Source organism: Sminthopsis crassicaudata, chromosome 2 (genome assembly GCF_048593235.1).
Source record: "Sminthopsis crassicaudata isolate SCR6 chromosome 2, ASM4859323v1, whole genome shotgun sequence".
Lineage (NCBI taxonomy): Eukaryota > Metazoa > Chordata > Mammalia > Dasyuromorphia > Dasyuridae > Sminthopsis > Sminthopsis crassicaudata.
Genome location: NC_133618.1, coordinates 533553330 through 533580956, shown reverse-complemented (window position 1 = coordinate 533580956; position 27627 = coordinate 533553330). Strand labels below are relative to the sequence as shown.

Below are 27627 nucleotides of genomic sequence, written 5' to 3'. Positions count from 1 at the left end.
GATGAGAGGTTATGCCTTAAAACATTTCCTTTTCATTGGAAATCTAAAGACATTACTATAGGGAATAATAGGTTGTGAAAACTTTCCTCTGTTCCTTCCTTCACTAATGGTTTGTCCATTAGATGGTGATGAATGATTTGGTCATGACAACCCATTATTTATGTCATAATTGGGTAAATCCTCTATGAAGGATTTATGGGAGCACAAGGACAAGAATTGCACAGAATGAAAAAATGTGGATGGGTTGTGATCTGCACCAATAGAGAATACCCACATGATGAGATCACGGATCCATTGAAGTTTTGACATCCTTGCTAATATAATAAAGTACTGAGTTGTATATAATAGGTAAATAGTAATTATCTTCTAGAGAGAGAGAGCCAGCTCTTCTACTGAGCCTAATGGTAAGAAATAGAAAATCGTTATAGAGACAGAGATATATGTAATACCTTCACTTTTTCCCTAGTCCTTCACCCTTTAACTTCAGAGTCAGGTGAGGAGAAATCAAGCAAGTTCCGTTATTGATGGGAAGAGTTTGAGGTTATATGACTTTATTTTGGACTCAGACTGAGAACTTTTTATCAAGAGGAAGGAGCAGAGGAGGTAAAAATAACAAGTAGGGTAGGGAGATTTCTCTGTAGTCTGACCTGGCCTTGTCTGTATCTCTGCTCAATGGAGTGAGCTGGGGCTATGGTAAGAAGTCAGAGGTCTCTTTCAGCAGTAAGATAGTTAATAACAAGAAAAGTATTTTCTGTGGGAACTTCTCTACTCCCAGTGCCACTGGGTCCCAGCCTTATGTCCTGTTTCCTGCTGAGGAGGAGATAGGAGGACCTGAGTTCCTGAGTCTTCATCTAAAAGACTGGCCCTACTTGGATGCGTGAGTGGAATCTCTGTTATGAACTCTATTCCATTGTTTACCTTATTTGCTCACTGACGGGGAGGAGTAAGTCATCTAATTTATGCAATCAGAGCTCTTGGGATCAGATATGATCTGGGCTTCCTTAGTCTGAGAGAACCAGAGAGACGGTGTGGCACAGCCAAGTAATAGATATCTTATCCTATTTTATTTGTTGCTTTTAATGATTTCTATGCCAAGAACAGTCTTACATACAGCAAAGCACATTTTGTCTTTGCTTATTTTGCTCAGGGACATATGGGTAGAGAATAGTAAGTTCTGAGAAAAGGCAGGATTGTGGGAGTGGGGCACCAAAGTTGATTGATTCTGCAAATTCTGTAAATACATATAAATGTACTCTATTTCCCTTAGATAAACTAGAACCATGGCTACTTAGGAACAGACCTGGGGGATGGAAATCATTCACTATGAGAGCCATAGAGAACCTGGCAATGGCATCTCCCTTCCTAGCCTCCTCTCTCCCCCTACTACTTGCTACAAGCAGTCCTTGAGGGGTCCAATCTCTTTATTTGCTAAATATATCAGGTTAGTGGCTGCCAGCACCACCTTGTTAAAAATAAATACTGTGGTTAACATCAGGTAGGATTGGAGAGTTCACACTGTATGGCCTTGATCTTAACAGTCAGGTAAGAGACAGGAATCCAAGATGATCAAGAATATCGAGGGAAGTGAAATTAAGTCAGAAGAGATCTGGAATTGCTCAGTCTAAGGTGGAAACCTGGTATTGAAGAAATGAAGACAAGAACACTGAACAACTTTTAGAGAAAAGTTTGTTAGCATAAATTTACAAGTACGATTTTCACAGTTTTACTTCTAGAAAGACTTTTTTTTTTTTAACAAGGATTGTGCTACTTAAGAAACTATATTTAAGACATCAAATTCAAATTCCTCTACTGACTTTTAAGACTGTCCATAATTTTATACCTCTGTACCAATTCAACTCAATTTCTTATTTGCTATTGCCTAAATACCTCATTGTTCAAGTCAGTCTTCTTTCAGTTCTAGCCTTCCTCCTACTATCAAAGCTTGAATATCATTCATGACTAGCTTTATGACTGTGCTCTTGTCATTTTTTTCAACTTGTAGTATCAACCTTTTTTCTGTAACTGTTCATATCTTACATAGGCATAAAGACCAAGCTTAAGTTTTATTGCCTTTGTAAAGTCTTTTTCTGATTACTTTTTTTTAAAACTTATTCCAGTGGAACAAAGGTTAAAGCACTGGACTTTTAGATATGTGTTCAAATCCAGGCTTAGAGCTTTAAATTTGTGACCATGGACAAGTCACCTAACCTCTTATCCTCTTCAGTTTCCTCAATTGTAAAATAGAAATAGGAACAACTATCCTCCTAGGTTTTTATGAGGAAGATAATATTTATAAAGCGTATAGTATAGTATAAATATATACTGTTTATACTTTTTTAAATTTAAAAATCTACTCTGATAAATTCCTGAAAAAACATTTATTTTTAATATTTTTTTAAAGTTTTGAGTCCTTCCAGACTCCTCTTCCTCCCATTGAAAAGACAAGCACTATGATATCTATTATACATGTGAAATCATACAAAGAATAGTTCCATATTAGCCATGTTGCAAAAAGAAAAAAAGCAAAAGAATAACCTACAAGGAAGCAAAGAAAAATATTCAGTCATGAATATATAATCTCTTCTATTCTTTCATATATACATATATATATATATATATATATATATATATATGCTTTCTTGAAATGGAAATTTATTGTTACATTTTTTGAATCTTCGCCAGTGTTCTCTTGGGCGTAAGATAATGTTAAGTTTTTTTTTAATATCCCTTTTCTATCTTTTTCTATTTTTTTATTTTTGTATTTAGTTTTTTAATGTGTATAAGTAAATATTTAAAAGAAAGGGAAATTTTTTACTTCATGTTGTACTTAAGAGTTCATTATCTCTCTGGATGTAGATAGCAATTATCCAATGAGGGCTTTGGAATTGTCTTATCAGAGTATATAAGTCTTTCCCAGGTGATTACAGTATCACTGTTATTAACTTGCAATGAATCTCCTAGATCTGCTCACTTCTCTGCATCAATAAGTCTTCCCCGTTTTTTTTTTTATTTAATTTATTTAATTTTTTTATTATTATAGCTTTTTATTGACAGAATATATGCATGGGTAAATTTTCAACATTGACCCTTGCAATCACTTCTGTTCCAATTTTTCCCCTCCTTCCCTCCACCCTTTCCTCTAGATGGCAGGCAGTCTCAAGCATGTTAAACATGTTACAGTATATCTTAAATACAACATATGTGTACATATTTATACAGTTCTCTTGTTGCACAAGAAAAAATTGGATTTAGAAATTCCCAGGTTTTTTTAAACCATCCCCCTCATCATGTTCTATAGCACAATAGTATTCCATCACAATTATATTTGTTGCTATCAAAAAAAAAAAACTGCTATAAATTTTTTTTGTATGTGTAGGTTTTTTTTCCCCCCTTTGATCTCTTGGGAATACAGACCTAGTAGTAATATTTCTAGGTCAAAAGAATATGCATAGGTTCATAGCCTTTTGGATATAGTTGCAAATTGTTCTCTAGAATGATTGGGCCAAGTCAAAATTAAACTACCAATGCATTAGTGTTCTGAATTTTCCATATCACCCCCACCCCCAGTATTTATCATTTTCTTTTTCTGTAATGCTAGGCAATCTGATAGATGTGAGATGGTACCTCAGAATTGTTTGTTTGCATTTATCTTTAATAAAAATTTGACTCAGTTCCCTGTGTATTTAAGAATAAAGCCTTTATCAGGGAAATGCTGTAAAATGTTTTTTTCCCCCCCAGTTCCTTGCTTTCCTTCTAATTTCCCCTTTTTAATTCAGTATATTTGAAAGTATCCATTTTACTTTTCCTGATTGTATCTGTCTCCGGGCTCATCATAAACTCTTCCTTTAACCATAGATCTAGCAGGTAAAATTTCATATGCTTCCCAATTTGCTTGTGATATAAAATCTTTATGTCTAAATCATTTACCCATTTTGACCTTATCTTAGTATATCATGTGAGGTGCAAATCTGTACCAAGTTTCTGCCAAACCATTTTGTAGTTTTCCCAGCAATTTTTGTCACATGGTGATTTTTTTATTCCCAAACCATGGATCTTTGAGTTTACTAAGCACTAGGTTCCTATGATCATTTATTACTGAGGGTTGTATACTTAATCTTATTCTATTGATCTACCCTTCTACTTCTTAGTACCAGATTGTTTTGATGATTATTGTTTTGTAATATAGTTTTAAATTTGGTAACTGCTAGACCACTTCACTTTTTAAAAAATATATATTGATATTTTTAACCTTTTGTTTTTCCAGATAAGTGTTATTACTTTTTCCCTAGTTCTGTAAAGCAATTCATTGGTAGTTGATTAGCACGGCACTTATTTAATAAATTAGGCAAAATTGTAATTTATTATATTGGCTTAACCTACCTATGAACAATTAATATTTATCTAATTTTAAAGATCTATTTGTGTGAAAAGTGTTCTTTAATTATGTTCATATAGTTCCTGGTAAATAGACTACCAAGTATTTTATATTGTCTGGAATTATTTTAAATGGAATTTCTCTTTGTATTTCTTCTTGCTATGTTTTCTTGATAATCTATAGAAATACTGATAATTTATGGGGGTTTATTTTATATCCTGTAGCTTTGTTGTTTCAACTCATCTGTTTGTTGCTTCTCTTAGACTCTCTAAATATACCATCATATATCATCTATAGAGTGATAGTTTTTTTCCCTTCTTGCTAAGCAAGAAGGAAACATTTCTAGAATTTCTAGATTTCTTTGCCTTGTTTTTTATTCTATTGTTATAATAATTAGCATTTCTATAATTTTATGTTCATTGATGTTGCATTCTTTTTTTTCCATTTTTTATGTTGGTAGTCTGGTTTTCTTTCTTTTTAAAATCAAATTAATCAAGGGTTTATCTATAATATTGTTTTCTTTCATAAAGCCAGTTCCTTGTTTTATTTATTAGTTGTAAGTTTACTTATTAGATTTCTAATTTGTTTTTTCTAGTTTTTAAAAAATTTTATAACCAAATATATGAGTAATCTGGAAAAAAAGGAATGTCAGGTTTTATGTTGAATGATAGACTTTGGAAAAGTATGCATTTATCTTTTTGCTTTGCTGTAGATCGGGGCTTCTTAACTGTTTTTTTGGACCCCTTTAGCAATCTAGTGAAGTCCATAGACCTCCTCTTCAGAATCTTTTTAAGTACATACTATAAAAACAGCAGAGTATTAGAGAGGAAAAGTAATAATATTGAAATATATTTATCAATATATATATTTTTAAAAATATTCATGGATTCTAAGATAAGATGCACTGCTGTAGAGACTAGTGTCTCTACAAATGGGACAAAGAGAATGTTGTAGCCACCACTATCCTGGTATGATTGTTCCATTTCTAGTTATTTAAAAATATATGATTATAATTTTCTCTGATTAGGTAGTGCCTCATAAATTTTCATTAGGGGTACATGTATGTGTGTGTTTGAAAAGATATTTTGTTTGGCTAGGGAAATCCTTTACTTTGTCAAAACATTTCTAGAAACACCTGGCATGATTATTGGTAGAATGCATTGCAGATGGAAATGAAATTCTACAATCAGTCTCTTCTATCAAATATGGATTTATTTTACTCTAAAGCTATTCAGAGTACACAGACTTAAGTATGGATGTCAACACTAACAGCTGATTTGGCAGTAGTTGGCAGGGCAGTGCCTTCCAAGGTTAACAAAGATTTTCCATTCCTATCTCTTCATTTTTGCTGCACTTCAAATACAGATGCAGAACAGATGGAGTTTTAAAGCTCATCTAAATTTCCAGAGTTTGTTTAGTTTGTTATGATATGCATTTGTAAAATAGCAACATGTTGTTTTTTCTGTACTTAGAATTTTTTTTAAGGATTCGGGGAAGAATTTTTTCCCTTTTTAGTAATTAATATATAAACTTAATTCTACAAAAGAATAGTTGTTATAATTAGCAACTTTTATAATGTTAATTTCAAAATCTATTTAACATTAAGGAAGCCATAGCCTTTCTCCAGACATATTTGTAAGTGAACAATTAAGCTATTATTAAACATATGCAATGTGAATTAAACTATTTTTGTATATATGCTTCTGAATTTGCTGAGAACATCTGTTTGCTGAAAAACATGAGCAACTTCAGTTCAACAAAAATATATTAAATGACTTCATTGCACAAAATGCTGAGCAGATAAAGATGAAAAAAAAAAAAAAAAACTATAGTCCTAGGCTTCAGGGAGCCTACAATCTAATAAAAGGAAATAAGACAGAATTGCAAATAACTACCAAAGTTAGAATATAAAATATGTAGGAGAGATCAAACAGTGACTTGACATTCAAGGAAAACATCAAGAAGAGAAGATGATTAACCAGTGTCAAAAGTTAAGTGTCAGTGCTTCTAGTGCTGCTGAGAAGTTAAGGAGATGAGGATTGAGATTAGACCATTAGATTTGACTATGAAGAGATCATTAGTGACTCTGGAGAAAGCAGATTTACATGTAACATTGTACTTAATTTTTCTTTAGAGGATTGTGTTCTTCTAGAGTTTCATTTTAGTCTATCTTTCTCTAGAAAACCTCGTAGAGTTCTGGGTACCACTTTTTCCCCGACTTAATATTATCTTTTTTTTCTAATTACATATATAGTTTCCAATATTCATTTTTGTAAGATTTTGAGTTTCAAATTTTCTCCCTCACTTCCTTCCCTTTTCCCTTCCCCAAGACAACAAGCAATCTGATATATATTATACATGTACACTCATGTTAAGCCACATTAGTCATATTGTGAAAGAAGAATCAGAATTTAAAGGAAAAATTCTGAGAAAGAAAAAAAAATGAAAATAGCATGCTTTGATCTGCATATTGACTCCACAGTGCTTTTCTCTGGATGTGAATAGCATTTTTAATCTCAAGTCCATTGAAATTGTCTTGGATCACTGTATTGCTGACAAGAAATAAGTCTCCATAGCTGATCATCACACACTTTTGATGTTACTATGTACAATGTTCTCCTAATTCTGCCCATTTCACTCATGATCAGTTCATGTAAGTCTTTACAGGCTTTTCTGAAACCAGCTTATTATATTATTGTTTCTTATAGAACAATAGTATTCCATTACATTCAAATACCACAACTTGTTCTGCTATTACCCAATTGATAGGCATCCCCACAATTTCAAATTCTTTGCCACAAAAAGAGCTGCTATAAATATTTTTGTATTATATTATATATTTTTGTCTTTTCCCCCTTTTTATGATCTCTTTGGAATACAGACCTAGCAAGGGTATTGTTGAATCAAAAAGTTTGCATAGTTTTATAGTCCTTTGAATATAAGCTCCAGATTGCTTATCAGAATAAAAGTTGGATTCACAATCAACAGTGCCTTAGTGTTCCAATTTTCCTGTATCGTCTCCAACATTTATTATTTCCTTTTTTTTTCTGTCATACTGACCAATCTGACAGGGATCACAATCTTATTTTAATGTAATCTGATATGCTATAAATTTTAATATGAAACATTTGTATTTATAGATATTTTAAAAAATGACATGTCTGTCTTATATCTTGGATGGGAAATCTCAGAAGAATGGAAAAAATAATGACATAAGTGAACATTGATCTATATGCCTGTTTTCTCATTTCTATAAAATAATTTTTATGTCAGTGACATTCTAAGTAACATAAATAAGGAAATATACAAATTTTCATAGGCAATTTCCTTTTTTAAAAAAATAGATTTTATTGATGTCTTTGACTTTTATGTTGCCTAAATTTCTGCCTGATTGCCTCTTTTACTCCCTCCAAGAAAACCATCCTATATTATGAAGAACTCTAGGGGAAGAGGAGAAGAAAAAAAATTAGAAAAAAGAAAGAAATTTATCAAAACTGATCTAAATATTGGAAAAAAATAACCTTATAAATAATGCTGCATATCTGTGAACTTCTAATTTCTGCAAAAGAATATCTTCTCATATCTTTTTTATTTGGTCTTTATTGGGTTATGCTTGGTCTTTTTATTTTGCAACTTTAAATTTTTTTTGTGCCAATCAGCACAAAAAGAACAATCATCCTTTCTACTTAATTGTTCTAATCACTTTGTGTATTATTTTCCTGATTGTTTACTTTACATTAATTCATATAAGTTTTTCCATGCTTCTCTGTCTACATCTTATTTGTTTCTCATAGCATAGTAATATTCCATTTCATTCCTGTGCTATAAGTTTGTCATTCCTTAATTGATGAGATGTCTACTTTCTTTTCCCATTCAGTACTACTACCACAATAAGTGTTACTATCATATTTTAGTTTGTTTTAGAATCATGTTTATATGAGTAAATGACCACCTTAGGGCATATGGTTAGCTTTAGAATCTTGAAGTCAAATGATATGGACATTTTATTCACTTTATTTGTATAATATCATATTGCTTTCTAAAGTGGTTGTTTGATTCACAGCTCTATCAATAACACACCAGTAAACCTATTTTACCATAGTCTTGCTGATATTGATGTTTTGCCAATTTGCTGGTCTTGAAGTGAAACCTAAGGGTTGTTTCGATTTTCATTATTTTTATTTGTTATTTAGAGCACTCTTTTATATAGTTAATAGTTTGCAGGGGTTTTTTTGAAAATTGTTCATGTTGTTTGACCACTTATCTCTTGAGGAATGGTTTTTAGTCTTAAATAATCATATAAGTTGTTTATATATCTTGCATATCAAATTCTTAGTAATTGTTAGATTTATTTTTCTTGTTTCCCTTGCTTCTCTTTTTAAGTTTTAGTGGTATTTTCTTTAATTTAGAATACATATCTATTTTGAATTTATTGTGGAATATGTTAGTCTGAGTCTAATTTCTGCCAGACTAGTTTCCAATTTTCCAGCAGTTGTTATTATATATGAAATTCTTCCTAGAACATTTTTTTTTCAGATCTAACCAGTATTGGATTATTGAGTTCTGTGATTCTGATTCTCCTTTGTCTAGTTTGTTACACTGATATACTTTTCTGTTTTTTAACCAGTACCAAATTTTTTGATAACTGTGCTTAATAAAGTTGGGAGGTGGAAGAAGGGAAATCCTATAGGCACTTTTCTGTAGTCAGCCACATTTTCATGGCCAAACAGTTGCCTGAGAGATAGAGAATGTAAGGTGCCATTGTATTTATTTTTTACTGATTAAGAAAAAAAATGCAAATCCATTCAAAATATAGTCCTAAAAACTGCATTAAAGAAGCTCCTTCTTGTATATATGGATTGAAATCATATGAAACCTATGACTAAGGCTAGAGTAATAAACAGTGATCCACTAAGTATTGATGTTAAATGGAGTGTTAAATAGGGAGATATGTTCCTCAAAGGTGGAAAATATCCTCCATAGGTTCAGACAGAAGAATTTTCTTTAGATGACTCAGTTTTTAGCATTGTATGAATTGCATATATCCCAGAATATTGAACATTTTCTCATTAAAATCCAGAATATTTGGGTTAGGCATATTAGAAAGACAAAATTGATTAAAATACACACACACACACACACACACACACACACACTAAACACATAATACATACAGAATAATGAAGTGACCCCAGAATTGATTAGCAGGAGACTTTAGCTGGGCTATATTTGATAGATCTCATACGAATTTCAGTCTTCTTACTGTTTGCTACTGTTAAAGTCTTATTCCCTTAATCACCAGTATATCACCATAAAAGGTGCTTTATTGCTACAAATCATTGAATACCATAGTTCTAGAAGAATTGAAATTCCAGCTAAACTAAAGGGAATAGAAAAATATGTGGTAGGTATTAACCAACTGTAGGGTGTTATCACTGATAAATGGATGAAAAGTGGTGTAAGACATAATTGAAGGACTAAGTATAGATTTTATAGTCCACCTGATAATCAAGTTTATAAATGGCATGGTGTTGATTGCATTGATTCCTGGAACATTGCAAAGTCTCCTAAGTAAAATTGTTAATCACTCAAAAGAATTCATTTTGTACAGGAAAAATCAAGTATATCAAGAAAGACTATTGGCCAAACTATGATGTATAATTGTGTGGAAAGCCTATTAACATCATCAGTAACTTTAACATATTATAAATGGACAGTGAGGTCCAAGATTAAATAGGCTAAGAATGTCCAAAAGGAAATGGCAGAGTTCTTTAATGATGGAAAATTTGAACTTGTATCCCTAAGTGCTTAGTACAGTGCCTGGCACATAGTAGATGCTTAATAAATATTAGCATTAGTGATTTAAAAGTGATTAAAAGTATATCCTGTAGACCTAGAAAAGGCTAAATGAGAAAAGAACTGTTGTGGAAGGAATTTCTGGAGAATCTATTCCTGAATGTCTGGACTTTTCTGCCTCTACCTCTACCATAGCTACTACTTTCTCACCATGAAGATGTCTTTGTCCTTCTAGTATTCTCTTCTACTTATTAATGAATTTTTACCTAGAATCTCCATTTGAGGAAATTATCAGTCCAGCTATGCTTACTTCTCTCCTGATTCTATTCTTTAAGTCTGTGGATTTTTTGTTTGTTTTGGAAACAGTATTTTGTTTTTTTCCAATTACATGTAAAGATAGTTTGCAACATTAATTGTTTTTATAAAGTTTTGAGTTCCAAATATATTCTAGTTCCCTATGACCCCTGCAAAAGACATCCTGAAATTCACAGTAATGGGGATAACAGGAATAACTTGCTTATAAAGAGACCAATCTAATTGATATATGTTCTAGTGATTAAGTGATTCCCCCATACTTAAATATGCTGATGATGGGGTATGGAATTTATTAAAGGAAAACAAAAAATTAACCTCAATTCGTGAAAAAACTCAAAAGACTCCAAGATCAACTATTGATTTAAGGATCACTGTGTCTTCCATATTTCTCTTTAGAGTCTTGGGGGTGATTCTGGATCACCTCGCTATATGCAATTGAGAGTTAGAATGTAGAATGTTCCTTTCCCACAGCACAGTATCTCTGCTTGATTTCCATTCCTAAGGACAAGTCTACTCTAATGACTTTTAGGGAAAGTCAGACTTTAGAAAAATGAGAAAGATGCTTGGAGACTATGAAAGTATCTTTTATACCACAGCCATCTATATGGGTGTGGTTGTACTCATCTTTCTGACTTTTTCTTGGGCTTCATGGCATGGAACACATAAGAAAAAGGGCAAAAGATTGAAGAAGAAACTGTTAGTTGTCTTCAAATTGTTCTATCATGACCCAAGATGGTACTACATGGTACTCCTGAATATTCACCATGGGCCCCTATTATATATACAGAGATTTTAACCCAAATGCTGTTCTTTGAATGTGTACTATCACTAGTGAGAATAAGGATGATAGAAGGGGCATTCTGCTGGAGAAGATGGAATACAAGGGGATTTATTAGCACATAAATGTCCTAATGTCCTTGTCCTAAAAGAGGGGCTACTTCATTTTATGAGATGAAGAAGTGAAGGTGAAGATAGTGGCAGACAATATCTAGGAGACAGGAATTGAGGAGAAGAAGTAGTTCTGGACTATGGTCTCAACTTGTTTTTGGTAGAATATGAGACAAAGGTACTCACTTGAGGGGGTGAGGGCAGTGGTAGCTATGGAAAGTTTGAGGAGGGATGAAAAGGCTTGAGTAGGATAGTGAGTTAATAGGATTAACATTTAATAGAGTTAATAGTTAATTGGGAGATATGAAAGGATTTCTTTGCTGCAGTGAAAACTCAATTGAGATGATGTAACAGATTTGTAGTTGATCCACTCTGTGGTTTCATGATTTTCCCTATCTCCTTTTGGCAGCTGGTAAATAGGAGTAAAGGCAATGAATGGTGGGGGATAGATGATAGGATAAGGGGACAATGGATTTTTAGAAATTAATAGGTTCATGAAAGGGATAAAGATGAGAAAGAGAGAAAATTGTAGCTTGTTCAGAGGTAATGTCTTAGTAAATAACTAAGGGATTTAGGGATAGAACAAGGCAAATTCTGATAGTGGTCATAAAAAATGTATGTGCTTGATCGTCTGAAAAGTGCTTGTTCATTTCCTTTATCCATGGGTGAATGATTTAACTCTTAAGTCTTATGTAGTTCTCTAAATTTTGTAATTTACAAAAAAAAAAGAAAAAAAAAAAGTTGTTTATATACATTGATGGAAGGATTTTCCACACCAGAAGCAACATTGGTCATTAGGGTCCTGATTGTATGTAATATACAGAATGTAAATAACAATCATGTCTGCTTTGACTAGAAACCTTTATTTTTCCACTCTCAGATTTATTTATTTATTTGTTTGGTTTTTTGACTAGAAAAGAGGAAATTCTTTGCCTCAATTGCTATCTAGCCTAGTTGAGAATTGTTGAAGACAGCTTAAAAAAGGCCAAGGTCTCCCATTTCATCCAAGGTGCCATCTTCAGTGTTCCTGATTTCTATCTAGCTACTGGACCCAGGTGGCTCTGGAGGGGAAAGTGAGACAAGTGACTTTAAACAGGCCTCCTTCACTTAAATCCAATTCACTTGCATGTCATAGCATTACCTCCCTGAAGTCATGATTCTCTTGGAGAATGAAGGATAAACAATAAGAAGGGATTGAGGCATTATGATGAGAATGAACAAACTTTGGAGTTATAAGGCAAAAAGAGAGGCAGAATGCAATAATTATAATTAGATAAGGGAATTTCAAAGTTTGTAAACATGGAATTTGAACATGTGAGGGTGGTGGCAAAATCAAAAGTATGACCATCTCTGTGGCTAAGATGGGAAATTAGGAGTAGTTAGTTCTTATTAGATATTGTTCTAAATTTTCCCTCTTTTGAAAAGGACCTACATGTGCAAAAATGTTTGTGGCAGTCCTTTTTGTAGTGGCAATAAACTAGAAACTGAATGGATGCCCATTAGTTGAAGAATGGCTGAATAAGTTATGGAATATTAGTGTTCTATAAGATGATCAGGAGGTTGATTTCAGAAAGGACTAGAGATTTACATGAACTGATGCTATGAACCGGCAATAAGTACACAGCAGTAGCAAGATTATACAATGATCAATTATGGATGTGACTTTTTCAACAGTGAGATTATTGAGGCTAGTTCCAATGATCTTGTGATAAAGAGAGCCATCTGCATCCAGAGAGAAGACTGTGGGGACTGAATGTGTATCACAACAAAGCATTTTCATTCTTTTTGTTGTTTATTTGCATTTTGTTTTCTTTCCCATTTTTTCCCTTTTTGATCTTATTTTTTTTGTGTGTGTGCTGCAAGATAATTGTATAAATATGTATACATATAATGGCTTTAACATATTTTAACATGTTTAACATAAATTGGATTACTTGCCATCTAGGAGTGGGGGGTGGGGGTGGGGAAAGGGGGAAAATTTAGAACACAAGGTTTTGCAAGAGTCCATGTTGAAAAATTATCTATGGGTATGTTTTGAAAATAAAAAGCTTTAATTTAAAAAAAAAGTCCCTCTTTCTTATTGGAGAGTCTGGAGCTCTAGAATAAGACAGTCCCAGCTCTGACCTTGTCAAAGCACAATAAACAAGTACCCTCTAGCCACAGCAGTTTTTAGATAAGGCAGGTTTGGTAGAAAGATATAAGCTCAGGTTTCCCCATGTACCATGCATTGGGTTCAGGTTCATTAGGCTGACAACAGTATGTGGGTAGCAAAGAAGTACATTAGTTAAAATAGAATTAAAAAAAAATCAGAAAACAAAAGGCAAAGTTTACTTTATGGTGGTTGTTTTTTATTTTGTTTTGAAACACATCTGCCATTATTGAAATGAAATCTACTGTATAAGCCCTGCCTAGCTGAGGAGATTTTTTTTTTTTTTTGGGGGGGGGGAAATGGAACTAGCTGCTTACCTCCTTGTTTGTTTGTTTAATGGGAGATAGGACTAGAATCAGTTTTTTCCCTTTCATGTTGTGCTTTCTTGACCCTCTGGGTCTTGGCTTACTGGAAGAGTTAGTGGAAATGTATTAGTTTAGTGATGGTAATGCCCAAAGCATGAGCTTATCAGTACAATAAAATATTTATTAAATGCTTTCTGAATACAGAGTACTGTGTCATTCATGAGGGGAGATAGGAAATTTAGACAAGAAATTCATGACTGTAAAGTTTTAAATCTAGTTAGGATGTGATGAAAACAAAAAAATTATATTAAAAAATAGTGCATAGGTACTATAAGAAGGTACAGAGACATGCTAATTGAGATGAAAAGAATCAGGAAAGACTTCTTGGGAAAAAATCATTTGGGACCATTTGAACCATATTATGCCAGTATTGCCCGTGGGAGTGCTTTGCCATTTCTTTCTTCAGTGGATTATAGCAAACAGATTAAGTGATTTTGTCTAGGGTCACATAGCTAGTAATTGTCTGAGGTCAAATTTGAACTCTGGTGTTCCTGACTCTTGGCCCAGCATTGTATCCTCTAAGCCATCCAACTTTTCCTCATCCTTGAACTACCACTTATCAGATGTTTGCTATTTCTTATATTACTTCTGATCCAGAGTTCAATCTTTAGCATTTTTCATATCATCTTGGCTTTATGGGCACTTGTGAGATAGGGCAAATAAAGATGTAATCTTTATTTGTTATATGTCCTGAAGATAATAGTTGTTGAAATTTTTGGAATGGGAAAGGATGATGTCAGGGGTTTTAAGATGAAGAGAAAGGTAAAAGAGGGTATGTAATTCAAATATTCTAAATTTTCCAAGTAATGTAAATGATAAGGCTATTAGCTGGGAGTGTGGGAATATATGGGAAACTTTCAGAGAGAAGATGTTGAGAGTGTTTGGGGGAAATGTATGTTTTAGTAAGTTAGGGAAATAATTAGAGAAGAATAAAAAAGATTGTCTTGCTACAATGAGGGCCTGGTTGAAAATGGATAACATGAATTTATAATATACCCACTCAGAGTGGTAGTGTAATATTTCAGATCTGTTTACCAGAATATGAATAGGAATGGATAAGACAGATGGTAGGTGGCAGAGGCTGAGATGTGATCAAGAATGAGTATTGATAGGACAGGAAGTCCAAAGGATTGAGAATAAAAGACAGTATACAATCGAATTGATTAATTATGGGGTCAAGATTGAAAAGGGAAGGAAATGAAGTCAGGGCAAAAGTAATAATCTGAAAAAGTACTGCACAATGGAAGGATTATTGATATTGAATAAGACAAAAGAATAGATTTAAGAAGGATTAGACATAGGGAGAAATAGAATGATAGGCCATTATGATCAGATAAAAGAATGTCAATGTCAGTGTATTTAATTAGAGAATTGGAATATTTGTTTGCAATAATGAGATCAGTGTGTGAATATTCATACATGTGACTGTGTTGATTTACATTCAATGCTATTTTCACTTCTTTTGTGTTTTTTAAAAATCTCTCATGGTTTTTCCCTTTTGTTCTGATTTTTCTATCCCAACACGATTCATAAAGAAATGTATATTTAAAAAGTTAATATACATGTATAATTAAAACAAAATACATTTTTTAAATAATTTTTTTAAAAGTTCAACACTATCTTCCCTTCCTCCCCATCTTCCTTTCTTAACCCCAACTCCTGCTCTTATACAAGGAGACTTCAATATCAGTCTTGATGCTCCTTAAGACTCCTTAACTTCCCAATTCCTTAGTCTCCTTAATTCATGTTATATTAGTTACACATATAAATATTCACACCACCACGCTGACCATGCAAGTTTCCCATCTATTGCTATTACTGGGTACAATATATTCATGATTCTCCTTCAATCATGTCAGTCTTTCTAAAATCAGCTTGTTCATAATTTCTTATGGAACAATAACATTCCATTACATTCATATACCATAACTTATTCAGCCATTCCCCATTTGATGGGCATCTACTTAGTTTCCAGTTGCTTGCCACCACAAAAGGGCTGCTATAAACCTTTTTTGTGATCTCTTTGCCATACAGACTCAGTAGAGACACTGCTAGATCAAAGGGTATGCACAGTTTTATTGCCCTTTGGGAATAGTTCCAAATTGCTCTCCAGAATGGTTGGATCATTTCACAATTCCACCAAACTTGCATTAGTGTCTCAGTTTTCTCACATTCTCTCTGACATTTATCATTATCTTTTTCTATGTAGTCATTATTTTTTAAAGAATATATCTTTTTTTGCCCTGATTTTTTTCCTTTTTTATTTTTAAATAGCAGAAACCTAAAAATTTACTTTACATCAACTTTTTAAAATGTATTTATTTATTTATTAAAATTTATTTTATTTTATTTTTTCCTGAGACAATTGATGTTAAATGACTTGCCCAAGGTCCCACAGCTAGGAAGTGTTAAGTGACTGAGGCTAGATTTGAACTCAGGTCCTCTTGACTTCAGGGCTGGTGCCCTATTTAGTATACCAACTAGCTGCCCCTTTACATCAACTTTTAAAACTTACTAGTGTAGAAATACTCAGGTTTCCACAAGATTATGCAAGTTTCTTTTTTTCCCCCATTAAAAGTATTTTATTTTTTCAATTACATGTGAAGATAATTTTCAACATTCATTTTTACAAGATTTTGAGTTTCAAATTTTTCTTCCTTTCTTGTTTCCCTTTCCCTTCCCCAAGACAACAAGCAAACTGATATAGATTATACACATATATTAAATATTAGTCATGTTGTAAAAGAATAATCAGGACAAACAAAGGAAAAACCATAAAAAAGAAAACAAAAAAAGTGAAAATAGCATTCTTTGATCTACAATCAAACTCCATAGTTCTGGATAGCATTTTTCATCCTAAGTTTGTTGAAATTGTCTTGAATCATTATAGAAGTCCAGCTCCAGTGAAGAGGAAAATTGTAGATATGAAATGAATATGCATGAGCCAGGAGGAACTTGTCAATCTATTTAATTTTTTTAAATTTTTTTTATTATATATATATATTTTTATAATATTATCCCTTGTATTCATTTTTCCAAATTACCTCCTCTCCCTCTATTCCCTCCCCCCGATGACAGGCAATCCCATACATTTTACATGTGTTACAATATAGTCTAGGTACAATACATGTGTGTGAATATCATTTTCTTGTTGCACAATAAACATTAGAATCCGAAGGTACATGCAACCTGGGCAGACAGATATTAGTGCTAACAATTTACATTCACTTCCCAGTGTTTCTTCTCTGGGTGTAGCTACCTCTGTCCATCATTGATCAACTGGAAGTGAGTTGGATCTTCTTTATGTTGAAGATTTCCACTTCCATCAGAATACATCCTCATACAGTATTGTTGTTGAAGTGTACAGTGATCTTCTGGTTCTGCTCATTTCACTCAGCATCAGTTGATTTAAGTCTCTCCAGGCCTCTCTGTATTCCTCCTGCTGGTCATTTCTTACAGAGCAATAATATTCCATAACCTTCATATACCACAATTTACCCAACCATTCTCCAACTGATGGACATCCATTCATCTTCCAGTTTCTAGCTACAACAAAAAGAGCTGCCACAAACATTTTGGCACATATATGTCTCTTTCCGCTCTTTAGTATTTCTTTGGGATATAATCCCAGTAGTAGCGCTGCTGGGTCAAAGGGTATGCACAGTTTGATAACTTTTTGGGCATAATTCCAGATTGCTCTCCAGAATGGCTGGATTCTTTCGCAACTCCACCAGCAATGTATTAGTGTCCCAATTTCCCCACATCCCCTCCAACATTTATCATTATTTGTTCCTGTCATCTTAGCCAATCTGACAGGTGTGTAGTGGTATCTCAGAGTGGTCTTAATTTGCATTTCTCTGATCAGTAGTGATTTGGAACACTCTTTCATGTGAGTGGATATAGTTTCAATTTCTTCCTCTGAGAATTGTCTGTTCATATCCTTTGACCATTTATCAATTGGAGAATGGTTCGGTTTCTTATAAATTATGGTCAGTTCTCTATATATTTTGGAAATGAGACCTTTGTCAGAACCTTTGTTTTTAAAAATATTTTCCCAATTTGTTACTTCCCTTCTAATCTTGTTTGCATTAGTATTATTTGTACAGAAACTTTTTAGTTTGATGTAATCAAAATCTTCTATTTTGTGATCAATAATGATCTCTAGTTCTCCTCTGGTCATAAATTTCTTCCTCCTCCACAAGTCTGAGAGGTAGACTATCCTCTGTTCCTCTAATCTATTTATTATCTCCCTCTTTATGCCTAAATCATGGATCCATTTTGATCTTATCTTGGTATATGGTGTTAAGTGTGGATCCATATCTAATTTCTGCCATACTAATTTCCAGTTTTCCCAACAGTTTTTTTCCGAATAATGAATTTTTATCCCTAATGTTGGAATCTTTGGGTTTGTCAAAGATTAGATTGCTATAGATGTACCCTTTTTTGTCCTTTGTATCTAATCTGTTCCACTGATCTACCTGTCTATTTCTTAGCCAATACCAAATGGTTTTGGTGACTGCTGCTATATAATATAGCTTTAGATCAGGTACACTTAGACCACCTTCCTCTGAGTTTTTTTTCATTAGTTCCCTTGCAATTCTCCACCTTTTATTCTTCCATATGAATTTTGTTGTTGTCAATCTATTTATTAATCTGAATGTCAGTGTATATAAACTTTAGGCTAGTGCTACATTAATACCAGGATTAAGCTAATGTATTAAAACCAGAATTTAGATAATATTGCATTAGCACCAAATATCTCTAGGTGGCACTATGTACATTCCAGTACACCATACTTTGATATTTCAGTTTGACATTAACTTTAAGCAATTTACTAGCAGTAACAATAACAGAGTCATAAATAACAATAACTAATGGCAACAATGTACCTATCATAACAGTTGTAAATAATATAGTTCGGGATGCCTTGTTCCTGTCACATGCATTCTTCACCAAAATTATCCTAGATTTATCAGAGTACATCTTTCATTCATTGCTGGGAGATAGTGAGTCAATGTTTTGAACTGTGTGCCCTTATAGAGAGCAGGTCTCAAGTAATAACTAGACCAGACTCTTCCTGTACATGGACTTATTCAGTACTGGTCCTCTACAGATCATTGTGTTGCTGAGAAGAGCTAAATCTATCAAACTTGATCATCACACAATGTTGCTGCTACTGTATACAATGTGATCCTTATTCTGTTCATTGCACTCAGCATCAGTTCATATAAGTCTTTCCAGATTTTTCTGAAATCGTCCTGCTTATCATTTCTTTTTAACATGCATTTTTTAATTTGATATTTTTCCTCAATTATATTCGGAACAATTTTTTTCATTTGTTTTTCAGATTTTTAAGTTCTAGTTTCTCTCCCTTATCCCCACCCAAATTAAGAAACCCCATGTGAAGTTTATGTAAAACATTTCCCTAAAAGTCCAATTGTGAAAGAAAACATAGATTTACTAACTTAATGAAAAACCTTCAAGAAAAATTAAGTTAAAAATAAAGAGAAATAAAGAGAGAGAAAGAAATAAAATGTTTCAATCTATATTCAGACTCAATCAATTCCTTCTCTGAGTATGAGGAGGATTTTTCATCATAAGTCTTTCAGAGTAGTTGTGGATGATTGTATTACTGAGAATAAAAAAGCCATTTACAGCTGGTCATTCCAGGACATTGCTATTACTTTGTATATAGTATATTTCACTTTGTTCGTGGAGGACTTTCCAGATTGTTTTTCTTTTCTTTTTCCTGAGAGCATTCTGCTTATCATTTCCCAGAGAAAATAATATTCCATCAGAGAAACTTGCTTCAAAGATTTTTTTTTACAATTACTATTGCTAATTATATTTTCCCCATTTATTCTCTCTCTCTTTTCACCCTGTCCCTCCTCAAAATTGTTTTGCTACTGACCATTCCCTCCCCCAAAATGCCCTCTCTTTTATCACTCCTCCCTTTCCTGATCCATTTCCCTCCTAATTTCCTGAAAGGTAGGATAGATTTCTTTACCTCCTAATGAATATATATATTATTTCCTATTTGAGCCAGTTATGATGAGAGTAAGATTTACTCACTCTTTCCTCCCTCTCTTCCCCTCCACTGTAAAAGCTTTTTCTTGCCTCTTTTTTTTTTTATGGCAGATAATTTGCACCATTCCATTTCTTTCTTTCCCTTTCTCCCAATACATTCTTCTCTTACTCCTTAATTTCATCATTTAAAAAAATATATATTATTCCTTCATATTAAACTCATCTGTGCCCTGTCTATATATATATATATATATATATATATATATATATATATATATATATATATATACACACACACACACACACTTTCTGACTGCCATAATAATGAGAACATTCTAATGAGTTACAAGTATCATCCTCCCATGTAGGAATATAAACAGATAAATCTTATTAAATCTCTTATGATATCACTTTCCTGATTACCTCCTTATGCTTCTCTAGAGTCCTATATTTGAAAATCAAATTTTCCATTCAGTTCTGTTTCATTGAATGTTTTATTGAATGACCACCATTTCCTCTGAAGGATTATGCTCAGTTTTGCTGGGTAAGTAATTCTTGCTTGCAATCCTGGCTCCATTGCTCTCTGGAATATCATATGACAAACTCTCTGTTTCTTTAATATAGAAGCTGCTAGATCTTGTGTTATCCTGATTGTGGCTCCACTACACTTGAATTATTTCTTTCTGGATGCTTGGGAGTTCTAGAATTTGACTATAGTATTCTTGGCAATTTTTATTTTGGGATCTCTTTCAAGAGATAATTGGTCGATTCTTTCAGTTTCTATTTTATCCTTTGGTTCTAGAATATCAGGAAAGTTTTCCTTGATAATTTTAAAGATGATATCCAGACTCTTTTTTGATTATGACTTTCATAATTTTAAAATTATCTCTCCTGGATTTATTTTCCAGGTCAATTGTTTTTCCAATGAGATATTTCACAGTTTTCTTTTCTTTTCTTTTTCATTTTGAGGCATTTACTTTATTGTATCTTGATTTTTCATAAAGTCATTAGCTTCTATTTGCTCAGTTCTATTTTTAAAGGAATTATTTTCTTACTTCTTTCCCAATTGGCTAATTTTGCTTTTTAAGGCATTCTTTTCCTTATTAGCTTTTTGTATTTCCTTTTCCACTTCTCTCAGTTGTTTCCCTAATTTTTCCTCTATCTCTCAGTTTTCAAAGTCCTTTTGAGCTCTTCCATGGCCTTTAGCCCAATTCTTATTTTTCTTGGAGGCTTTGGATATAGGAGCGTCAACTTTATCATCTTCTGAGTGTGTTTTGAATGTGTGTTTTGATCCTCCTTGTCACCTTAATAGCTTTCAATGATCAGAAACTTTTTTTGTTTTCTGCTCATTTTTCTAGCCTATTATTCTACTTTTAACTCTTTGTTACAGTTCTGTTTCCAGAGTGGATGGTGCATTATTTCAAGCTACAGGGTTTTGTGTAGCTGTTTTCATAAATTCTTCTAGGAATCTGACCACAAGTACTCTTTTCTCTTCTGGAGCTATTAGGAGTGTCCTGGCCCACTGTGGTGTAAGATCCAGTGTGCTGGGCTGGGCTGGGGCTGGGGATTGAGGTTACACTGGAACTGCACACCAGACTTCCACCCCATTGCCACAGTCCCTCTCCACTGACTTTCTGAGTCCTCCCTAGTGTTTCTGGACTGAGAGATCCAGAAGCCTCCAGCACTGTTGCTGATTCAGAGATCATCCCTCCTGGGACTGGGGACAGGGCCAGGCCTGTGCTGGGATTGCTCACTGGGTTTCCATTCTGGTTCCACAGACCTTTTCTGCTGACCTTCCAACTCCTGTTTGGTGTTTCTGAGCTAAGAAGTCTGGAAGCCACCAGTATTGCCACTGATTTTGAGATTGGGCCAACCCAGGACTAGCGCTGAGTCCAGGTCTACACACTGGACTCCCATCTTTTTCTGCTGAGCTTCTAAGTTGCCATTAGCAACTTGAATCTATCCAACTTTTTGGTTGTTCTGATGTTTTAAAATTTGTTTAGAATCATTATTTAAAGGAATTTGGAGTAGTTTGAGAAAGATTGGGCAAGTTCCTGCCTTATTCCACTATCTTGGCTCCACCCTAGTGTTGAACTTTTCAGAAAGGAGGACAGATAATCTGGGCAATCAATATATAATAGCTACCATAATCTGGATTGGATAGAAAGTTTGTTTGAAAGAGTTTTTCTGAATTATTGTGATAAAAGGAGAGACTGGAAGTATTAATGAGAAAAAAAGCATATTCTGACTCCTTTCCTGTCCCTTCCATTTCAGAATCATCGTATTTGGGAGAGGGGTATGGAGGGCCAGAGATGGAGTGTCATTGAGAGAGCTAGGTTTCCATGAGGAATAGTAGATGGAAGGAGCATATAAGAAAGAAATTAGTCCAGGATTTAGGGAATATTTTTCAGTATGGAAGTGGAATTCTAGAAATTAGAGTGGTAAGATTACAGTGTAGGGAGAGAAACAGATGGTGGGAAATTATTAGTTACAGAGTTAGTAGTTAGGGACGTATGAAAAATGATACTCATAATATTCAAGAGATATTATAGGCTGGGCAAGAGCATGCTTCTGAGGGCCATGGATCTTGGGTAGCCTGTTGCTGCTCTTTTGGGTGAACTGTACTGCAATTAAATAATTGTACTGCAATTAAATTGTTTCTATTGTTCTAAATCAGGGTAGATGACTTTTAAGTTTCATAGAGTAATGCACGGTAAACTTTCAAAGGGAAGATAGTTTAAATAGGAGTCAATCTAGAGTTGGTCCCAACTAATAGACATAATTTCCCATATTAGAGATGTATAGCCCAAGTAAAGAGGGGTGTGTGTGTTTTTGTGTGTGTGTGTGTGTGTGTGTGTGTGTGTCTTTTCCTCTTTGTTCTTGCTTATCCTTTTGTACTTAATAGCTAGTATTAAAAGACTGAAATATAATTCTCATTACATTCTTTCCTTTACCTCAACTGATACAGTCACAGAAGGCCCTTTGGGGTTTTTAAATAACTAAGTCTTGAGGAACTGGAATTGGGGAGGTGACTACATCCCTCCTCTATTACTCTATCACAACTAGTTTCTAGAAGGTTCAAAGAGCTATTTAAATAAAAATGAAAATATAAAGTGAAAATTTAACATGGGGGTTGAAAAAGATAATAAAAGTTTGCAGTTAACTTCCATGAAAAACAGAAATTTTATTTAAAGGTTTAAGAAAATGATCACTTGTTGTTCTTTTCTTCTGTAGTTTTGAAGATATTCTGTGCCTTGCTGACTCAACTTCACTCTCAGACATCACTCTTGATGGCAATCCAATAGCTCAAGAGTCATGGTACAAACACACTATCCTTCTGCATATGATGCAACTCCGCCAGCTGGATATGAAGAGAATCACGGTAAGAAAAATCCCTTAAATTTGTTAACAAATTGGTTTGTTTTTTCTTGTTCTAGGATAAGAAATTGGATTTTTTGGGCTTGGTGTCAAAGCCCTCTTAATTTAAATGGACTCTAGCAAATATATATTTGTATTTTATGTAAATATTAGAGGGTTTGGTTTTTGTTTTTTACATTTTCCTCAATGTATCTCCTACTTTTATCCAAGCCTCAACTTGCAATTTAATACTAAATTAAATCTTTTTCTTTTTATTGCTCCCCAAAATATTCTTCTGATAATTTGTCCATAAGTAATAATGCCATCTTCTTCAAAGTAGCCCCCCTTTTAAAATCTTAATCATATCTATCTTTGTCTTATGAATTTCCTAGTTCCTACATTTTGCATAGACTTCATTATCTGAAATTTTACATGTTAGAAAAAGCATTTATTAAGCTTCTATTATGTGTCCTTCAGGCCTTGTGTGCTAAAAGTATTTGAGATAAGAAGATAGAAATGAAATAATCCCTGGCATCAGGGAACTTACTTTCTTTGAGGAGGACAACATCTACATATATGGATATATAAGAAAAATAGATACAAGTTGATTTACTGAGGGGAGTGCATACAAGTGGGGAGGGAAGAGTAGATCAGGAAATCTTTATAGATCATATATATATATATATATATATATATATATATAATCTATAATTTATAAATTTTATAGAATATTATGCTTGAGTCAAATCTTGAAGAAGCCTAGAGATTCTAAAAGAAAATAAGAAAGGACTGCATTTCTTGCACAAAGGAAAAGCAATGCAAAGGTACAGATAGAGGAGGAATCTGCCATCTGAGAAAAACAAGAAGAAAATTCTTCTGGCTGTAGGGAACGTGAAAGGAATAATATTAGATAGATTGGGGCTAGGCTATGAGAACTTCAAATGAGAGGTGGTAGGGTGCCACTGTAGTTTATGAAGTAGGTCAATGTCATTATCAAAACTTCATAGTAGTAAAGTTATGCTGTCAAGTTTTGTGGATGATGGGTTGGAGTAAGAAGAGATTTGGGTCAGGGAGCCAAAGGAGAGTTTTGCCTTTACTGCTCTTTTATAGGAAAAGTCCTAAACTAGAATGGTAGCTATGAGTAAAGATTTGGGGGTAGGAGTGAGACAAAGGAGTAAGAAATGACAGGATTTGGTTATTGATTACATACATGAAATAAATGGAGTTAAATGAAATGAGTGTAAGCAGTCAAGAATGACCAAAAAAAGGGTAGTGCCCTTGGCATAGCAAGCTTGAAAGAGAAGGTTGGTTTCTGGAGAAAATAATAAGCTTTATTTTAGACATGTCAAACTTAAAATGCTTGTGAGATATTTTGGTCCAAATGTTTAACAGGCAATTAGTCATGTAAAACTGGAGCTGATCCATGATTCCTATGCATAGAGATGATAATGAAACCCATGGTATCTAATGAGATCATCAAGTAAGAACATGAGAGAGGGAAGAGATGGCTTAGGATATAGAGCCTTGGAGATCTACTTATAGATAGTCTGTGTGTTGTACATGATATTAGCAAAGAAGACGAAAGTTGAAAAGTCAGATAGGTGATAGGCAGAAGGCAAACAAAGAGAATTCCAGAATTCCAGAAGGAAAATATTCTTTTCTTTTCTTTTCTTTTCTTTTGTTTTATTCATTTTGTTAAGTATTTCTCAGTTACATGTAAAAATAATTTCTTTTGATTTTGAATAACAAATTCTTTTCTCTTGATCCTTTCTCCTTGAGAATGCAAGCATTTTGAAATAGGTTACAAATATACAGATAGGCAAAATATTTCTATATTAGTCATTGTGAAAGAAAACACAGTTTAACCCCCCCACACACACACAAAAGAATGTTTCAATCTGCATCTAGGGTGCATCATTTCTTTCTTTAAGATGGATAGCATTTTTTAAAAGCATAATTATTCATACATTTCAGTTTTACTGGCATATAATTAGGCAAAATAATTCCTAATTGTTGCATTAATTTCATCTTCTTTGGTAGTTTTTTTTAACTCTTTTGATTTTTGATGCTAGTAATTTGGTTTTCTTCTTCATTTTTAAAACCAAATTAATGAATGGTTAATCTATTTTATTTTTCATAAAACCAGACCCAATTTTAGTTATTTTTTAATTTTTAATTATTAATCTAGAAGAGCATATTCAAGAGAAATTGGTTCAAAATGTCAAATACTGAAGAAAGAATTAGAAGACAAAACTGAAAAAAAAGCAATTAGATTTAACAATAAATTGAGGTCATTGGTAATTATGATAGATTTGTCTCAGATGAATGATGAGGTCGGAAGCCAGATAGCAAGGGACTGAGAAGTGAATGATGACTATTGCTTTTACTTATATTTATCAATATCTCGAGAAATACTTGAGAAATTATTGCCTAGTCAATAGATATTGCTCCTAATGTCAGACAATTTGAGTAATTCTATGTTCCTAAAAAGTAATTTTATTTGCTTACAATTTTTTCATTTGTAAAATTACTTCTGTCTACAGTGTTAGAGAATATATGTGTTTATTTATACATAAATATGTGTATACAAAAAAGACATGGTTTAATTAAAAAATTAGGAAACTAACTTTTTTGATTTGTGAATTGGAGAACAGATACAGAAATTTGAAGGTAATAAGTAGGTATTTGATAAAACATGAACAAGGTTTTACCTGAGAGTTCAAGAGATACCAGGGTAAAGAACAATATAAAGCTGAACTGGTAAATCTAGATTTAGAGCTCTTAGAGGTCATCTCATTTAACCTCATTTTACTGATGAAGTTAAGGTCCATAGAAATTAAATGACTTTTATATAATTGGTATTCATCAGAGGTGGCATTTGAACCCATACTGTTGATTCCAGAGCCTGTTTTCTTTTCACTGTGCCATGAAATGGTCTGGAGATTCAGGAGAAGTGAGGCACTTTTTCTGTGTATTAAATAATGGGGGTGATTTGGTTGTTGGAAATCATATGATTTACTCATCCATTTCAATATGCATTTGCTATGTACCTACTATGTTCTGAGCATTAAGGGTACACAGACAAAACATGAGACTGTTTTTGTCTTTGAAGAGCTTTTATTCTTTTGGATGAAATAATATGAACATATTTAAGTAAATACAAAATATACAATACAAAATACCTTAATATTCATTAAACTACCCCAGAAAGTAGATACATTTTTATGGGACTAATAAATAAATATTTCCCATTCACTTTGGACTCACAGAAATGTCATGGAGAGTTGGGAAGGTTCAGATCTGCTGATTCCTCCAACCGTAGGAAAAACCTGTTGTGGTTCTCTTCTCCAAGAAGTGTGATATTAAGGAAATTGCCTCCCTCTGGTGCTCAACATTCAAAATCGGGAACTCTCAAACTCAGGATTACCCAAGAGGTTACCTAAAGGCTGAAAACTTGCCATTTTCAGGCTCACTAATCTCTCACTTGCTCAGAGAAGGAACTGGAATTTCATAAGAAAGCAACCAGGATCTTGGTGTCCAAGAACTGCCCTCTCAAGCTTCTCAAGGCAAGCACAGGACACCCATTATGTACATCTCCTCCCTTAAGTTGCCTCCTTTGGGTAGAAGGGAGAACCTGGCCATATCATCATACTTCTTTGCTGCACTCAGCTCTGGAAGTCCAAAGAAGAAAAAGTATCTAAAAAGGAAAAAGGTAAAAGGGGTGGGCCATTTACACAGATCACTCTTAGAGGCCAGAGAGGGTGGCTCATCTGACCAGAGTCTGTCTCTCCAACTCTCCATCAACAGTCCTTTTGGAGGCAGCCCCAGTCACTGGTAAATCACCAGAGGATTTCTCCATGTCCTCTTAGGAAAGGTATCTCTCTACTTTTACGGAAGGTACCCCTTCTGACATAGTAGATTTAGGATTAATCAAGAATCCTGATCACTCTTATTATACTGTTTCCAGGTTTGCTGCCCCTGAAAACTGAACTAGCCTTCTTTTGAACAAATTCATTCATATCTTTAGTTCTGGATGGTTTTGGGGGGACCTTGGGAGATTCCAATAATTGTTTCCTAAGCTCATTTCTTGATTGCTTTTCAAGTTTCATGCACTGAATCTTTACAAAGTCCATGAAATGCACAATTCTTAGATATTCCCCAAATTATCAGTCTATTGTGAGGTTCTAAACCTTCCATAGCTGTTAGTCCCAGAGATTATCCTAGTCATTTAAAAAGGTTCTCATAGGTTGCCATCTTAGTGTTTTCTAAGGCCTTGTTTTACCCCAAAACAATTAGGAAAAAATAATATTAAAATAAAACAAATATTAATAATATCACAAGTTAGATAAAGAAAA

General features: G+C 33.5%; 1 protein-coding gene across 5 annotated transcripts in view; it reads left to right on the top strand.

Annotated features, from left to right (window-relative positions):
- LRRC49 (leucine rich repeat containing 49) overlaps positions 1 to 27627 on the top strand; it is a 201012-nt gene that overhangs the window by 104166 nt on the left and 69219 nt on the right. For 4 of the 5 annotated variants that reach the window (XM_074294661.1, XM_074294659.1, XM_074294660.1 and 1 more), the window contains one exon: positions 23150 to 23297. In XM_074294661.1, coding sequence (XP_074150762.1) covers positions 23150 to 23297 — 148 coding nt within the window. Of the gene's footprint in view, positions 1 to 188; positions 405 to 23149; positions 23298 to 27627 lie in introns of those variants that run through there. The other variant, XM_074294663.1, reaches the window with a different exon arrangement.